Raw genomic sequence first — 18,939 nt, forward strand, 5'->3', positions numbered from 1 at the left:
GCCTTGTGTTCTATAGGGGGACTTATCCAAATCCTGGCCAGAGTAACTCCATCTTAAAGCTGTTCTACGTGCCACCCTGCATCAACACAAGCCATTCTCCCCAAAGTTGGACAGTGTTTTCCAAGACCAACAGAATTCCTGATTAGGGCAAAGACTGGTTTTGTTTTTGCTTTAAGTTATTTTAGTGTGTAGTCATCGCTACTGCTTTTAACACTGGATAGTGCTCTGACCAAAGGTTTATAGTTATCCAGCTATAAACTTACGGCCATATAAAATAGCGTCGTGTGCAGGAGATTATAATTGCTGGGTGATGGAAACGCTCCATGTCATCCATAGTCCTTTAAGTAACCCTCATCTGTTTTTATTTTACAAAACTTGTTGGAATCTTTCCTTGGTCTGTCTGTGCCCTCCTCATATGAGAAGAATAGATGTTTCTTTTCCTCATTAACTAAAATAGCAGGTTGGAGGGTAAGACCACTAGTAAAAAGAATTGTGGTGTGTGTAAAAGGGTAGTCTATCTGCAGCAACAACAGAAAAGCAAAAATCTTATAGGACAGTAAGAAAGATTTTAATGGCAGCACTCCCAGTGACGCTTAGAGTACTAAAACTGTGCTGTGGTGCTTGTAATTTTTCTGAGCTTAAAATATAAAATATGCAACTCAAAATATGAAAGAATATTAGAATAAATAGAGTTTTCTGTAAAGCGTCCTGTGAACTAGGAGATGAATTCACAGGGTGAATTCCTTCACATATAATAAATATGCCTCCTGCTGCGGCCTGAATGAGATATGTCCTCTGCCAACTCATAGATTTGAACACTCAGCTGGACCTGGTGGCCGTGTGTGGTAGGATAGGCTATGGAAGCTTTAGAAGATGGAGCCTGCTGGAGAAAATGCATTACTGGTGGCAGTAGCATCACTTCCTGCTTCCACTCTGCTTTATGTGCCCAGATAAAAAAACGTTATCAGTCAGCATCTATGCCATGCCCTGTGCCATGTTTTCCCCACCCTGATGGAGCCTCTACCCTTCTGAAATCAAAAGCCAAAGTACTCTCTCTCTCTCTCTCTCTCTCTCTCTCTCTCTCTCTCTCTCTCTCTCTCTCTTTTAAATTGCTTTTGATTGTGGTATTTTATCATAGCAACAGAAGAGTAACTAATTCAGAAGTTTGGGTGAGGAAGGCAGGGTTGTTGCTGTGAAGAACCTGTTAGTTTTGAGGGGGATGTGGAAGACTTTGGAGCCTTGGACTAGAAAACAGGTTAACTGCTCACATAAGCAGAACTTAATGGAGGTCAACTGCTGTCCTTGAGCTCTCCAGTACAGCAATTCTAAGAGTAACGCAGAAAGTGGAGAGAGAGCTCACCAGGTTTCTGAGGGGAACAAGGACTGTAGCAACTGGGCTGAAGGCATTTTTGTGATGTGTTTATAAGGAGTCTGATTGTGTTCTGCCTGTTTCCGGAGAATTTCCATGATGAGGCTAAATTAAGAAATTAACTGTTTTTATGTCAAGACAATATAATATTGACTCTGGGATATGGTTATTGCTAACTCCTCTGGTTAAAAAAAAAAAAAAAGTCTTTCCAATCAACCACTGTGAATTTGTATTTAAGAAGATTCAAACCTTTGTTATCCCTCCCACCTTGTAAGACTTTTATCACTTCTAATCCCCTGGGATAAACCATTAGTTGTACAAAAGCCTCAGGCTCCTCTCCATTTCCTTCATTTCTTTCATGGAGTCTTTTTTGTTTTTTTTGTTTGTTTTTGTTTTGTTTTGTTTTGTTTTGTTTTTGCTAACCAGTCTCAAGAGAGTGAGGTTGGCCCTCCTGATAAGGGAAAAGACAGTCACCACCTGCTTTAGAATAAACCCCAGGTGCACTTCCCGCCCTGGTATGCTTCCTCTTCCCAGTGTACTCTTAATTAAAAATAAATCTTTGCCTTATGGAGACACTTCAGTTGCAGTCCTAGTTTCATCCTTGACAACCCCACCCTAATTTCTAACACTCTTGTGCACATCTACTTTGAAAAGGAGCAACTAGCAGAGTAGAAGGAAACGAAAAATGTGTAGCTTGTAGAGGAAAAGAGCACAGGGAAGCGTAAAGCTACAACCACACCTCTGTGCTGAAAAGGTGGCTACAACAGTTAAGGAGAGTGGTGCCATTAGAGAGAAGCCTGCGCCTCACCATTAGAATAAAAAGGGTTCCCTCAGCTAAGCCTCCAAATTGTGGAAGAAAGAATAATGGGTTTCTTCTAAAAAGCAACAGCATACAAAGATTTCTGTTACTATAGAACAAGGAAGGGAAGGTTCCACCCTAATTTGGTAACTTGTGATCAAAACAGGAACAATAAACCTTGCACGTTAATGGGACAGCAAAACAGGAAAAACAGAGGAAAAATAGACCTTTGCGGACTAACGGTTGTGTTTGCAATTAAGATAGTTAAGAATAAGTCCCTGTTTGTCCTATGTTAAGTCCTTGTAAGTAAGGGTTTCTATCTGTAATTAAAGAGTTCCAAGCTGGACGTAGTGGTGCACACCTTTAATCCCAGCACACAGGAGCAGAGGCAGGCAGATCTCTAAGTTTGAGGCCAGCCTGATCTACAAAGTGAGTTCCAGCACAGCCAGGTCTTAAACACCCCCCACCCCTGTAAAGTTCCTGCCAGGTGGTAGGGAACAACTTTAATCCCAGCACTTGGGAGGCAGAGGCAGGTGGATCTCTGTGAATTCAAGAACAACCTATTCAAGAACAACCTAGTCTACAGGGCTAGTTCCAGAACAGCCAGGACTACATAGAGAATCCCTGTTTTAGAAAAAAGAAAAGCAGAAGACCAGGAGGAAGAAGAAGAAGAAGAAGAAGAGGAGGAGGAGGAGGAGGAAGAGGAGGAGGAGGAGGAGGAGGAGGAGGAGGAGGAGGAGGAGGAGGAGAGGAGGAGGAAGAGGAGGAGGAGGAGGAAGAGGAGGAGGAGGAGGAGGAAGAGGAGGAGGAGGAGGAAGAGGAGGAGGAAGAGGAGGAAGAGGAGAGTTGTTCCTGCAGGTCCTGTGCAGGTTAAGGTTTCTGTTTGTAGTTAAAGAATGTGTCCCTCCACCTACCATGGGACCTAGGATCTCCTCTCCCACCTATGCCCGACAAGGCCATCTTCCCCTACATATATAGCTGGAGCCATGGGTCCCTCCCTATGTGCTCCCAGGCTGGTGATTTAGGCCCTGGGAGCTCTGGTTGGTTGGTATTGTTGCTCTCCTCATGGGGCTGCAAACCCTTTCAGCTCCTTCAGTCTTCTAACTCCTCCATTGGGAGCCCCTTGATCAATTCAATGGTTAGCTGTGAGCATCCGCCTCTAAATATGTCAGACTCTGGCAGACCTCTAAAGAGTCAGCCATATCAGGCTCCTGTCAGCATGCACTTCCTGACATCCACATCAGTGTCTACCTTTGGTGACTGCACATGGGATGGATACCCAGGTGGAATGTTCTCCAGATGGCCCCTCCTTCAGTTTCTGTCCCACTCTGTCTCCATATATGCTCCCCTGAGTATTTTGTTACTCCTTCTAAGAAGGACCAAAGACCACACTTGGTCTTTACATCCTCATAGAAGCAAGAGGAGGGGAGATGGGATAGGGGGTTCCTGGGTGGGGTGGGGGGATATGGGGTAAGGGGGTAACATCTGAAATGTAAATAAAATATCCAATAAAAAAAAAGAATGTGTTCCTGTTTGTGCTTGTGTTAAGTCCTTGCAACTTAAGGTTTCTATTTGTAATTAAAAATAAGTTCCTGTTTCTTAGATGGGATATAAATTGCTTTGCAACCCCATTACATGATGAACATCCTTACCTTTGTGCCTTCCCTTTTATTGTATTTTTTTAATGATTTATTTTTATTTTATGTGCACTGCTGTTTTTCGTGCATGTGTGAATGTGTGAAGGTGCCAAATCACTTAGAGCTGGATTAGACAGTTGTGAGCTTGCCATGTGGGGGCTGGGGATTAAGTCAGTGCTCTTAACCACTGAGCCATCTCTCCAGCCCCTCATCTTTCTTGGGCTGTATAACAGCCAACTCTCTAGCCCCTGTGAACACAGGATCTTTCCTATAAAAGGGACTTCAAGCTGCCAGCAGGGGCTGCTCTCTTAAAACCAAATTTATGTTAAGAGAGCTGGCTGGCTAGTCTCAGGTGCATAACAAAATACAACTTACTTTAATGATCAAGGATTCAATCTTTTCTCCTCATAACTCAAAGGTTTAACAGTAACCAAATCTAGCAGTGTTGTCCATATGGTACTGGTTTTGGAGACATGAAAGGTTTAAAAAAAAAAAAAAAGAAAAAAAAAAGGTGAGAATTTTACATTTTTTTCTCCACAGACTGAATCACCAAGGCCAAGCAATGTGTGATTAGGTTGGAGTCCTTGAGGGGACACTGAGTGAAGTCAAGATGGTGAAGCCTATGTTAAGATGGAAGTACCAAGATGCTGGGGATGCCAGAGCTGTTAGACATCTGCCAAGGAGAGCTATAATCAAGGATACAACCAGCCCACGAGAAAAGCTTGTGTTCTGGAGAGCAAAGCTAGAGAGGGAGAGCATCTAAGCACTTTGGAACTGAAGACCCAGATACTTGACATGGAGCGACAGTGATGTGTTTATAAAAAGATAAAGAGAGGAGGGGAAATATTCTATGAAGGTGTAGTCAGGTATGGGGGAAGGGGGTGCTTCGGTGAGCCCATACCGAGGCATCCCTTACCCCTGAGGGACCAGCCACATAGGGTATAGTATAGAATAGAGTTTATTTGGGGCATGGGGAGTTAAGAGGGTAGTAGAGGCAGAGAGAGAGAGAGAGAGAGAGAGAGAGAGAGAGAGAGAGAGAGAGAGAGAGAGAGAGAGAGAGAGAGAGATATCGGTCTGCCATAAGCACAAGAGGAGAGAGGGGGAAAGGGAATGGGGAGAGAGAAAGAGAGAGAGAGAGAGAGAGAGAGAGAGAGAGAGAGAGAGAGAGAGAGATTGGTCTGCCATAAGCACAAGAGGAGAGAGGGGGAAAGGGAATGGAGAGAGAGAGAGAGAGAAAGAGAGAGAGAGAGAGAGAGAGAGAGAGAGAGAGAGAGAGAGAGAGAAAGGGAGCAAGAGAGGGAGGAGGGGGCAAGCAGCCCCTTTTATAGTGAGTCAGGCCTACCTGGTGTTGCCAGATAACTCTGGGGTGGAGCTTAGATAGAATGCTAACATACAGGATTTGGTGTTTCCCCTGTGGGGTTTCAGACTAGTTTTGACCCAGTCTTTCCTCACTATGTCCCCATTCCTTCCTTTTGCAAAGGGAATGTATAGTCTGTGACTTTTTATATTTAAACTACGTAATGTAATTCTTTTTTTTTTTTAATTTATTTTTTATTTTACTAGAGTCACAGGTAAGAGGTTGCCTTGAATCTCAGAAGAGACTTTGAACTTTGAAGTGTTAAACTGTTAAAAGACTATGGGAACTTCTGAAGTTAGACTACATAGTTTTGCATCATGAGATGGCCATGAACTGATGAGGTCCAGAGGCCAACTGTGGAGGTGTGAATAAGAAGTGTCCCCTGTAAGCTCATGAAGTTGAGCATTTGTCCCACAGACAGGGGACTGTTTGGGGAAGGTATAGAACTTTTAGGAGCTATGACCTTGCTGAAGAGGAAATACATCACAGGGGGGCAGGCTTTGATTGTTTATAGCCTTGCCTTACTTCCTGCATGTTCTCCCTGCTTCCTACAGGGAATGTGATCAGTCAGCTCCCTCCCCTTACTTACATGCTATACAATCCCCACGACGGGCTCTTATCTCTCTGGGACTCTAAACCAAATTTAAAAAAACTTACTGGTCCTTAAGGCAAATGTATTTTATCATAGTAACATAAAAGTAACAAATGTATCCCCTAAGTCTCTCGCTGTTCTCTGTCACATCTACAACAAAACCTTCTGCTTAACCATACCTTGGAGCCATCCAGTTTATACAGTATCTGCTGTATTATGGGCAGGAATGATAGGTCAGTGATTAAGAGCACGTGTTGCTCTTGCAGGGATCCATGGTTTGAATCTCAGCACCCAGATTAGACTGTTCATATCTGCCTAAAGCTGTAGTTCCAGGAGACCCAATGCCACCTTCTAGTCTCCTTGGACACTGAATGCCTATGGTGCATAGAAGTATGCTTAGTCTCTCTCTCTCTCTCTCTCTCTCTTACACGCACACACATGCACACACACAGTTATGCACACACACAGAGAGACAAGTTCTTTGTATATTGCTCTGCCTTGGAATTCACTGTGAAGACCAGGCTGACCTTGAATTCAGAGATCTGCCTCTCTCTGACTCCTGAGTCCTGGAATCCTGGACTTAAAGGCATTTACACCACCATGCCCAGCTTGCACAGAAAACAACAAAAATGTGGATGATTTAGAACCTGAGAGTACATAAGAATCCCAAGCATCAGGAAAAATCAACACATACTCAGCTAGAAATGTTACTTTATTTTAAAACATATACAGAATAATAAATATTATTGTAAAACTTAAGAGCCTTTTTTATCTACATAAGGCAATTATAACATGCTATGACTACTTCTATGAAGCAAAATATAAGCAAGTCTTAGACACTGATAAATATGTGTGTACTAACTGGAAACATTTTCCCCTACTACATACATTTATGTGAAAAAGCTTTCACGCAACCAACATTCGGCATTCTTTTTATTTTGTTCTTCTCGTTATATTCATCTCATGAGGAAGTAATAATTATCCTTTCAAAAAGCAAAACCAGGATTACAACCGAAATGCCACACCTTTAAACTTTTGTAAAGTGCAAAAACACTGATGGGGTGAAATGCAAGGTACTGTGACAAAAGAAGCATTCTGAATTCGTCAAGGTGACTCTTTGGCATTAGTGTTTCGGGAGTTCCTGACATTTGCCTGGCATCAGATCACTGAGTATCAGGGCTAAGGTGCCCTGGTAAGCAGGTAGTTCAGTATGTCTCATGAGAAATTCAATGCAACAGAATCGATGGGACACACAGGGCTATACATACAGCATACAGCCCAAAGTAGAACACAAAGGAATGCATCATAATTTGGTCTTTCCATTATTTTTTGAAGTCCATGTTTTATTCCTCCTTCTCCAACAAAATATGTAAACCCTTAAAACAAAATTAAAGTCTTATGGGGTCATGCAAACTTTATACCCAGTGTTCCCCTTACTTGTTTGGTGTTCAAGGCTACATGCTCTACATCACAGTCTGGATCAGACTCCAGTGTCTGCAAGCTTCCAGAGCAGTTCAGAGTATGGTGCTCCTACCTTCAGTTTCCAGAGTTACTGAATGTACTCTCAGTTTAGAATCAATTAATTTTGGAGAACCTTCCTACAACTTTCGAGGTAGAAAAACTGAGGCACAGAAAGGTTAAAAAACTCACATATATTTTCACAAATCAGGAGAAATTGGGGGGAAAATGAGTCCTCTGGGACTGGAGGGATGGCTTGGTGCTTAAAAGCACTTGCTGCTTTGCAGAGGGCTCAGGTTGGGTTCCCAGGGCCCACATGACAGAGCACAACCTGCAGAAGCTCCAGTTCCAAGGGCTCTTCCACACTCTTCTAGCCTTGGTGGGTACTGCATGCAGGTGGCACAACATACATACATACATACATGCAGGAAAATGCCCATATAATATGAAATAAATATAAATCTTTAAAAACAAACAAACAAATAAATAAATCCATCCTGACTCCATGGACTTATAACTGTACTTTTAAATTACCTTGGGTACATTTGAAATAGATGTTTATTTACATGGTCATTTTTTTCTACATAATATCGATTTTTAAATAGATGTCTTTTGATTCAACAGCTGTTACTTTTAAAAATATTCTTTTGCTGCATTTAATTGCATATGAGAAATGTGTATGATAAAAAATGAGTAGTGATACTGGGCCAGATGCTCATTACTATTCCTGTAAGTCTTAATCTTAATCTTCTTGAATGGATAACACAATATACGAGTCTTGCCAGATGTGAAAAATCACTTATGATCAAAATAACAGACTCCTAAAATTCACCAGTGACAATTGTCATGTCTAAGTAAGAAATACAAAATGTTTAGGCCTTCTATGTAGTAAACTGGCTTATGGTGTGACTGGCGTGCCGAATAGCCTTTTGCCAACTCAATTTGACAGAATCTAGCAGTGAATATAAGTAAAACATAGGGAAAAAAATGTGGCTATGTCCTTAGAAAGTCTATACTAAGGAACTGATAATACAGTTTTGGTCCCTGAGAAGGCTTAACACCAAGATTCTCTCCAGTCCTGCTTAACAGACTAACAAGCTCCTTTGTGTCAGACACACTGAGAATAATTCCTTAGATCTAATTCATACAGTCATGAGGTCTTTTAAAGATCACAGGAATACTGACCAAGACCTAGTAGGTATTTAAGAGGAGCACTGCTCTGCTAGATAAGTCTGGAATAAAAGTATCACTGCTAACGAAAACTGTGAATATGCAGAAGGCCCAGTGTAATGACATATGCCTGTAATCTCAGCATTGGAGAGGCGAGGAAATACAGTCCAAGGCTGCCCTGGGATACACAACAAGATCCTCTTAAGGGGATAAAGAGAAAAAATTATGCAGTGGCAGTAGTCTATGCTCACTAATACTTGTTTCAACAGACCATCTGTTTTTATACATCTAAAAGTCACTACATCTGAGTACTTTACAGAAGCCTAGAGACCAGCTTCTAAAAGTTCAGCACAGCACTGACCAAGAACTGGACCATTAGGAACTAAGGAAGAGGATCTATGACTGCAGGCTTGATCATGGTTCTATCAAAAGTAGACACAAGCAGGCTAGGGACCTAGCTTGAGGGAAACTCGTGCCTAGCATGCATAATTCCCATGTCGGAATTTCCTAGTACCACAACAAGAGATTAAAAAAAAAAAAAAAAAGATGTGAAACTCAATAAAAGGAAAAGATCAATATATTATTCCTGTGATTATTTAAAAAATAAAATTAGGCAGAACAAAATGGCTTAAACAGAAGAAATGGAATCTTGTAGCTGAACAGAGAGCAGCAAAATATGTTTTATTGATATTCTAATAGAAACAACTATAGTGATAGTCTCAGTGATCAGCAAGGACAGTGGAGAAACAGTTCCTCTTCACAGGTCCCAGTGTGGGCAGTTATGTCTTCCTCTTCTAGAACACCACACACACACAGCCTTTGGATCTGGATCTGGATTCCAGTAGGAACCCCTAACTGATCTTATACTTGATCAGTACTTACAACAGGAAACAGCCTTTTCAAATGTAAAGTTATTTATGAGCAAGGGCACAGTCCAAGAAGAGGAGGGGAGAAATGGCCTAAATGTCTTCCAAGAGTAATTCTCGAAGTTGTTCCAATTTTTTTTTATTTTGATGATTTTAAAGACTTGGGGAGGGCTGAAGAGATGGGTCAGTGGTTAAGAGCATTGACTGCTCTTCCAGAGGTCCTGAGTTCAATTCCCAGCAACCACATGGTGCCTCACAACCATCTGTAATGGGATCCAATGCCCTCTTCTGGTGTGTCAGAAGACAGCAACAGTGTACGCATACATAAAATAAATAAATCTTAAAAAAAAAAAAGACTTGGGGAAAAGTACATAGTAGGCATGTTTTCCTTAGAGAGACCAGTAAGAGATTCTTTTGCATTCTAAATTTTCCCCCAGGACTCTGACTTGAAAATTTTTATTTTCTTTTGCATTTCCAAGTGAATTGTGAAAAACTGAGTTTGTAAAATAGCAAGTATACATACATGGGTACTATATCAAATTTGAAAATTAGGCCCTATTCATGATTGTTATTTGGAAGTTAACAGCGAGTGATAACTTGTTCTTCTAGAACAAGAGCATACAACCTACTGAAGCGATCTGCTGACCAGATGTAAATCTGGGTGATCTGGCTGTTCTAGCACATTAGGAGAAGTATTAATACAACAAATTTTTGCTTTATGCACAAAGTCTTAGCCTTTGGATAGTCATGGTTTTATTGTGGATCAAAATTTCAGGTATCTCAACAGGTGCATTTAAACTAAGTTCCATGGTAAGCAGCAAAAATGAACAAGGTAATTTCCATACTATAAATGCCATCACTGTACTAGTATAGCTATATTCTTACTTCAGAAACCTTTGTACTAAAATTATACAGATCCTGCTGCATAACACTTTCCACTTATGTTCTGTTCAATAAATTAAGTTTTATATTCCTAAAGATCCTAGTAATTAAAAAAATTCAAGAGCTGATCAAAAGAAGAGTGAACTTGACCATTTACTACTGCTTTATGCAAGGTTTTCAACGGTTTAAATCACTTTGTTGCTGTTCTTCACAAATTACTGACTGAAACACCAAGATCATAATTCATGCTTCCAATTTATTGAGTCTGACAAATGGTCAGAAACTAGATTTCTTTATGCTAAACTAGTATTTTACTTACTCTTTTTTTTTCTACATTTCAGTGAACTATCATTTGGTCTTTTGGGGGGCGGGCAGGTTTGAGACAGGGTTTCTCTGTGCAGCCCTGGCTGTCCTGGAACTTGCTCTGTAAACCAAGCTGGTCACAAACTCAGAGGCTTGCCTGCCTCTGGGGATTAAAAGCATATGCCACCAACATCTGTCTATTCTTTGAGTCTTTACTTTAAAAATGCCCTTTCTATCCGGAAAAGCACATTTTTGTCTTAGTGAGAAGTTTAATTGGGTATTATTAAAATTTATGTTCTACCTCACCTAACTTAGTTATCCAAGCCCATTTGTCTTAACTTGGTCTATTCCATTCAGATAAAACAAAACAGGTGGAATACACAACATCCTAATATGGCATATCATAATATGATACTATACTGTGTCACCTTGTACCTTGCTCCAATTTAATGCACAGGAAGCTTACTATGGACAGAAGGATCATTTCTGATCTAAAATACTGCAGGATTAAGAGCTATTTTCCATTTAAGAAGGTTGTTTTGTTGTTTCTCTTTGACGCTGGGTATCAAGCCCAGGACCTTGCATACAGTCAGAAGGCTTAGAAAGAGGCTCAGTAAGAAAGTACAGAAGGTTCTACCATTTCAAAAAAGGCTACATTGTTTTCATCTCTGCTAGAAACCCCCTTAGAAAGTACACATTACACTCTGTAGAAACAGTCCTAAATTGTGTTTCCGTACTGAGGCGCTTTTACTAAACTGCAGTGTGTACTAAAGAGACATTCTCTAATGTAACAACCTTAGTGTCAAGTTTAATAGTTTATTTCTTCTGAATGGACACAATACTGCCTGAAGCAGAAAGCAGGTGTTTTTCATCATGGATCCAAGTAACAGAGGTTAAATACAAATTAAGTAATTAAATATCTCTTCGTACTTAATCAGTTGTCCTTAATTGGATGACAATATACAACTGGGTCACTTTTCAAATTTTCTGTATCTTTAGTTTTCACTATCTTCCATTGAACATTTTCTAACTACTTTATGTATCTGTAATTAGAACAGTTAACATATACAAAGTAATAGTTAAATTAAGTGAATAATTCAAATGATAAAGGCACTAAAATTGATTTGAGCTATCAGAAAGTCACCCTGTCAATGGAACTCTTCGTCACTGTCATTAACTCTTCTCTCTCTGCTTACCTCACCTTTGGGGTACATGTAGGAGAGTCAGGTTGTTAAAGGACTAAAAACAACTTGATTCACATACCACTTATTTGAGTAAAATACCTGAATGCTATACATGCTTCACAAAAGTACAAGGTCACTCACGTTTACTGTACAGAGCCAGATTTCACTTCCTTTTTCAAGGTACTCTAAAAACATCTGCTCCCCTACAAAGACTAACTAGAAAGACCTCATCCTTATTTTCTGGTAAATCATGTTAAAATGTTTTAAACAAGTAATTAATGAAAGCTTCTAGGTTAATGGAAATGAAAACAGAATTTGTCTCATCAGAGAGTTTACACCCAAACAACCACTGGGAGCTCTGTGCTCCAGAGGTCTGGACCTCTCACCCTGGTGCAAAGCCTATCGTCCACTAGATTATCAGTACACAGGCAACTCTCACTGAGAGTCTCTTCTACTTGACGTGTAGTAAGAACCACAGACCCCCTCCAATGCCTGTTCCTCAAGCCCCCATCCCTTGATGCATCTTAGTCTGTTTTCATATTGGATTTGTTCATCTCCCCAAGGTTGAAGTTGAATTCTTTGAACACTTGTATAAGGACAATTCCCACGGAGACAGTTGTAAATCCACAGGCCATGCCCAAGAAGTCCACCAGGCCCACATTGCTCCACTCCCGGAAGAGGATGGCTGAAGCCAGTAGGACCAGTGTGGTAAACACAACGTAGTAGATGGCCCCAAACACAGAGGAGTCGAAGCACTCCAGGGCCTTGTTGATGTACCTGAATTGGACAATGATGCTGCAGCCCAGGACAGCCAGGAGCACCAGGCACAGGCAGAGGGCTCTCTGACTGGATGGATTGTTGTGCAAGATGTCTTGGGCTGCCAGCCCAATGCCCTTGGTGGAAGGCACAGTGAAACTCCCCAGCAAGGAGCAGATGCTGATGTAGACCATGATGTTGGTGGGCCCGTGGGCTGGTGCAATCCAGAAGATCAACAGCAGCAGCATGAGCAGCACAATGCACAGGTAGCCCACAAACACTGCAAGACAGACAGCATACAGTGAACAGGGAAGCCATTTCACCAAAAACCACCCAGAGGGCAGAGCTGAACCAGTGCCTGATCCCTTTCCAGCCACCCCTTCAACCAGGGGGAGAGACCTAAGGGGGGACAGGTAACCACTCAACAGCTCTAGCTTGAGTTTATTACACCCACTAAGTCCATTCCACAAAAACCAGCCATACAGTTACGTAGCTCAGTGGTAGAACACTTGCCCGGCATACTCAAGCTCCTGGGTTTGATCCCAAGCATGGTAAAACAAAAACGTATAGCTCCAAGCTACTGCAGCCACAAAGATAATGTTAGGCCAGAATTGTGGAGTCTTTTCCTTGTGTCCATTAAAGATCTCATTCTAATTCTGCTTCTGGTTGGATGCAACCCTATCCAACTAGGCCATAACTACCTACTGCCCCTACAAATGGGTGGAAACATGCTCTAACGAAAAAAAAAAATCCATTCCCAAGACTCCCAGGGTCAAGCCTGGAGCAGCTGAAGAAAGTGTAAGCACCTCCATTGACAGGAAGCCCCTCATGGCTCCCAACAGAGATGTGAAATCCTGCCCTAAAGTGTCATAACTACTAATGTTTATATGACCCACTCCATCAGTACTGTTAAAAACAACAACAAAAACAGATTTAAAAACCTGAAATAAAACAAACAACAAACAAAAACCAACGGCAACAAAAAAACCAAAGTGGCAGCTGGAGAGATGGCTCAGCAGTTAAGAGCACTGACTTCTCTTCTAGGGGTTCTGAGCTCAATGCCCAGAAACCTCATAGTGGTTCACAACCATCTGTAATGGGATTGATCTGATGCCATCTTCTGGTGGGTCTGAAGACAACTACCCTGTATTCATATTAAATAAATAAATAAATAAATAAATAAATAAATGGTTTTTTAAAAAGCAAACAAACCTAAAGCTACTCACATGGTGGACTTTATTTTTTCTCACTGACTGGGCCTTGTTTTGTTATTCTGACTGGTTTGAAACACCTACGTTCAAAGGATCCCCCCAACTCAGCCTTTTTAGTAGCTGAGACGGTAGGTACAAGGTATGGTTGCATCCAGCCATAAGATGGATTTTCTTACTTCTGAGTCAATTTCAACAAATGTTTATGGAATACTTCCCACAGACAGATGATATGAAGGATGTAACAGGGTGTAAGCTAAAGTGAAGATAATTTTAAACTGTGGCAGTGTTTGGGTCCAATTCAACCTTTAGTTCAGTGGTTCTCAACCTGTGGGTCTCAATCTCTTTGAAAGGTCAAATGACCCTTCCACAGGAGTCGCTTACACCATCAGAAAACACAGACTGACATTATGATTCATAATGCTAACAGAATTACAGTTATGAGGTAGCAATGAAAATAATTTTAAGATTGGGGTCACCACAACATGAGGAACTATATTAAAGGGGTACAGCACCAGGAAGGCTGAGATCTACTGCCCTAGGGGTGCATACAATGAGTGTGGTTTGGGTACAAAGAGCACACCCAACCATAAACTATCCTGTGTTCTTCACGACTTCTGAGTGTCTCCTTGCACATCTAGCTGAAATATCTGGTTATTTAATTACATGTAGCAGTATATTTCCCTGGCTACATTTTACAATAAACTCAGTAATCTGGGAGGAGCTAATGTAGGAGGAGTAAGGAAGAAGATAGGAAGAGGGGAAGGAAGAAGAGGAACGAGGAGAGACGTAGGAGCCATGGAGAACCACGCTTGGATTGAGAGCAGTCCTGGGCAACAACTTATATCTAGGTGAGTTAATTGAGTAACACCTCCAATTGTGTGGGCATCTTTTGGTTAATCTTTAAACATTAGAGTATCATTTCTACCGGCTACTGCGTGGAGGGCGGGATGGTCTGGGCTCAGCCAAACCTTGTGGAGACAATGTGGTAGATTGGCAGAGCCATGTCCAACACTGATGACTCGTGGGTGCCAGGGCTGGTGCTTCTGGCCCGCCTGAGCTGGAGGCCTGAGCAGCAGCAGCAGCAGCAGCAGCAGCGAGAACATGCTGCCGCTCGTAGACTCAGGCCTTGCCTCGTCAGGAACATGGCAACACCATAACAAGACAAACTGGGTACTGCCGCTTTAAATATTACCCTTAACAATTACAAATTATGAGAGCTAGAAATAATATAAGTAGTCCTTGTACCTATTTCATACACATTAAGTTTTTCACAAACACAACTTCCATGTAGGTTGAAGGATGGTTATTCTTTCTCTGACTGAGACTTCAAGATGAGTTATCTTCCATTTCAGAGTCATACTAGTGATAGCATACGCTCAGAGTAAGTCAAGAACATGATATCTCACATCAGCTTGTATCTATGTCAACCAAAGTTTTTCAGCACTCACACAGTTTGGTCTGCCAAGGTTTCCTATAGTTGTACTTGAGCAGTTACATTCATAGGTATAATCCTGCAATGGCTTCATTATATTGACTGCTCTGAAATTCTATGTACCAGGCTGTTTTCACATGCTGGCATTCACAGATCTGGAAACCAGCGGTTATGCAAATCAGTCATGTAGACATGCACAGCAACAAGTGTGCACACGCAAACAGTCAAGCAGGCAGTGGGAGCTCAGGCCCGCAGAACTGAGAAAATACTATGTATTGGAGGCAGCTCGGGAAAAGAGTCAATGGAAGGACATTTAAAAGCTGTCTGACAGCTTCACTTACAAACTGGCAAACCGGCAATGGAGGGAGAGAGAGTGGTGCGTGTAAGCACAAAATACCACCTCACTGTGGGCCAGGTTTGAAGGATACGGGTATAAAAGCAGAAGCAGCCTGAGCACAGGCATAGGATCAGCAGCAGAGTGTGAATGTGGATCTGTCTGGGTTTATGCTCATGGAAAGATGTATACAAAAAACCTTAAAGCTGGAAGGGACAATCAGATGATATTCCAGAAGGGTCTGTAAAATCAAAAAGGCTGACCTGGTAGGAACTGGAAGTAAAAGGTAGTGGAGGCTGGCAAAATCAGGTCTCACCCAAGGAATTCGGACAGTTGAGGCATCCTGGCTAACTAGATAAAGAAGGGACAAGAACACCAGCCACATGGGGGTGGGGGTGGGGACTGGGACGGCAGCCTCAGTTGCTGTGTGGAATTATCTGGGAAGGGTTAGGAGGTGTGGCATTGTTGGAGGAGCTTCGTCACTGGGGACAGGCTTTGAGGTTTCAAAAAAACTCACGGCAGTCCCAGTGCTGTGTCTCTCTGCCTCCTGCCTGTGGATGAAGACACGAGCTCTCAGCTGTTCTGGTCAACATTCCTTTGTTGACCATCATGGACTCTTAACCCTCTGAAACCATAGGCTCAGTTAAATGCTTTGTTTCATAAGCTGGCATGTCCATGGTGTTTTGTTGCAGCAACAGAAAAGTAATGAAGACAACAGGCATCAAATACCAAAGGGAAATAAGGTCTTAGTTAACTTCAATGTGAGTTCTCCAGGTAATCAAACCAAACTTAGAGTACCTCTGAAAGTTGGGTTAGGCTTATACTCACAGCCAGCTGATGTACACACATAAAATGGACAGCAATCAAGGTCTGTGGTGAAAAATCAGAGTAGGTATTGTACACCTGCCGTGCCGGAAAGCGTCAGGACAGAGTGGTAGCATGGGATGTCTGGCTTCCTTGGGAAACACACTTGGCCACCCTGCTAAAAAGGTGTTACCTGGATTGGTCAGCTTCTCCTCCAACTCAGCCTGAGTGGTCACACTCTCCGACTTTGGGGAATGGATGATCAGCACGACAGAGCCTGCGCAGCTCAGCAGACACCCCAACTTGCCCAGGATGTTGAGCTTTTCCTTCAGAAGATAAGAAGCTAAAATAGACCTTCAATTAAAGAAAAGAAACCATCACAGTTTAAATCAAACTTGTTTCTACTGGTTGAAGACACTTTATCTAGATGATTCATACTTTCTTTATAGGTGTATTTTATTTTCATTGAGTTGTTTTAATGTTGTTTCATTTGTACTTTGGCACTGGGAATCAAATCCAGGGCCCTGCTTTAATAGTGAGCAACATATACACCCAGCCCATCATTTACTTTTTACAAATGAAAAAACTAACTTTCCCATTATATATTTATTGAAGGTTTTTTTTTTTCAGCACAATTGGATCTTTTTTAAAAGGTTTATTTATTCATTTGTTTTTTATGAGTACACTGTCATTGTCTTCAGACACACCAGAAGAGGGCATCAGATCCCATGACAGATGGTTTTGAGCCACCATGTGGTTGCTGGGATTTGAACTCAGGACCTCTGGAAGAGCACCTAGTGCCCTTAACTGCTGAGCCATCTCTCCAGCCCCACAATTGGATTTTTGTATCATTTTAATGCATAACCAATATGTAGTTTTTGACATCTTAACTCATATCACTATATAATGTCTTAATTATCTTACAGATATAAAACATGACAAGAGGAAGTTTTATGACTGACCAAAAATTAAAAATATTCCTTCCTTACTGAAAAAAGCAAACAACATACATACACACACACAAATATACACAAATATGCAGAAATGCTAACAGCAACTGAACTATGGAAGGATGAATATGGGTAGTTGGTTTTTACTAACACCCAAAACTTTAAAAAATATGGCACTATTTTTTTCATATACAAATAATGTATAAATTAATAAAATATCAATGTGTTCATCTATTTTCCCTTTATAACATCAGGATACAACCTGATGGGGAAAAAATGGGCTTCCACTAGGTCATTCCCATTTTTCTGTTACTAATACCAAAGATATTCAGAGGATATGACCATCCAGGAACAGAGCACAGCAGGTTCATGGTTACACTGGATTATGTTCTTTGACAAATAGCCCCCAGACAACATCCACATAGAACCTAAGGCTACAAAGCTGACGAAGAAGCAGGAGAAATGTCCCTGGTTTATTTTTTTCTTCATGTGATTCTGGTATCATACTTAAATAACCCATTGCCTGATTTTAAAATTATAGTGACTTAAACTGTTTTCTTCTAGGAGTCTGCCAGTTTTAGCTCTCAGACGAATTTTGCATTCCTTCTTGTGCGGTGAGGTACAAGCAACAACTTGGAATGTTTGCATGTCGATGTCCTATTTGGCACTATTTGGTTTTTCTTCATTTTGGCAACGCTGGGATAAGGCTTAGAGCAACACTGAACACACACATATGAGCTACAGCCCCAGCCCTTCAGCACTTTTTATTTTATTTTTTTAAAAAAACCTAGTCTTTCTTATAAAATTAGTTTGGCATTTCTAGTAAGAAATCAGAGTAAGACTGTAAGTATCTCTGAAATCCCAATCCTATTTTCATCAATTTGTATACCTGACCTTAACCCAGCATTAGGTTTTGATTACTGTAGTTTTTATTTTATTTTATTTTATTTTATTTTATTTTATTTTATTTTATTTTATTTTATTTGAGATGAGCGCTCACTATGAAGTCCAGTCTCACCTCAATCCTGAAGTCCCTTTCCAAGTGCTGGGCTTACAGGCACACAGCACAGCGCTCAGCTTGATTACTGGGTTTTGAAAGAAGCCTTGAAATTAGAAAACGTCATTCTTCCAGCTTTCTTTATATTTTCAAGATTGTTCATCTATTTAAAGTTTTCTCCATCTGCATATAAATTTTAGGACCAGTGTGCCAATTCTATGAAGAATTCAGATGGGATTTTGATAGAATTTTGCCGAACCTACAGATTAATGAGAGCACTACCATGGTAATATTTTTTTTTCTGGTCTGTAAATATGGGCCCTTTACTACATCTCCTTTAAATACACTCAGAAATATCTTTTGGCACTAGCATCTGCTTGAAGACTGAAGGACTTTCATAGTTTTCTGAGTATGATGCCCTTTTTTGTGACATTCCTATTTCATTTACTTTGGTTCTACTGACTATAAAACTTTAACTTTTATTAAACATTTTATTTAACAGTCATACATGCATACTTGGACTCAGTATACTGGATTCTATTTCCTCCTCTCTAATTCCTTCCCATCCCCCCGACTTTTCTCTCCTAATGTCATATTCACATACTTCCTTCTACACACCCCATCTTCTCCTCCCCTCCCTTTAATTTAATACCAACTGAGTACATTTAACACTGTCTGTGTGAGCAAGGTATGAGACTGTCTACATGGCTAGTCTCTCAGGGCCAGCATCTCTGAAGAAAAGTGATTCTACCTCTCCCAGTAGCCATGAATATTGGAATGTGCTATGAATTTTATAGAGAAAGAGAAATAATAAATAGTTTTACCCAGATGTGAGCCC

At 41.0% G+C, this 18,939-nt stretch overlaps 1 protein-coding gene across 1 annotated transcript in view; it reads right to left on the reverse strand.

Moving 5' to 3' along the window:
* Nucleotides 1–6,448: 6,448 nt before the first annotated feature.
* The window catches only part of Nipa1 (NIPA magnesium transporter 1), a 38,878-nt gene continuing 26,387 nt past the window's right edge, over nucleotides 6,449–18,939 (reverse strand). Inside the window, exons 4-5 of the mRNA XM_034509450.2 lie at nucleotides 16,348–16,508; nucleotides 6,449–12,653 (exon numbers count right to left, since the gene is read on the reverse strand). Of these exons, the coding sequence (XP_034365341.1) occupies nucleotides 12,142–12,653; nucleotides 16,348–16,508 (673 nt within the window). The 3' untranslated portion in view covers nucleotides 6,449–12,141. The remainder of the gene's footprint in view (nucleotides 12,654–16,347; nucleotides 16,509–18,939) is intronic.

This window comes from Arvicanthis niloticus, chromosome 1 (assembly GCF_011762505.2).
Source record: "Arvicanthis niloticus isolate mArvNil1 chromosome 1, mArvNil1.pat.X, whole genome shotgun sequence".
Lineage (NCBI taxonomy): Eukaryota > Metazoa > Chordata > Mammalia > Rodentia > Muridae > Arvicanthis > Arvicanthis niloticus.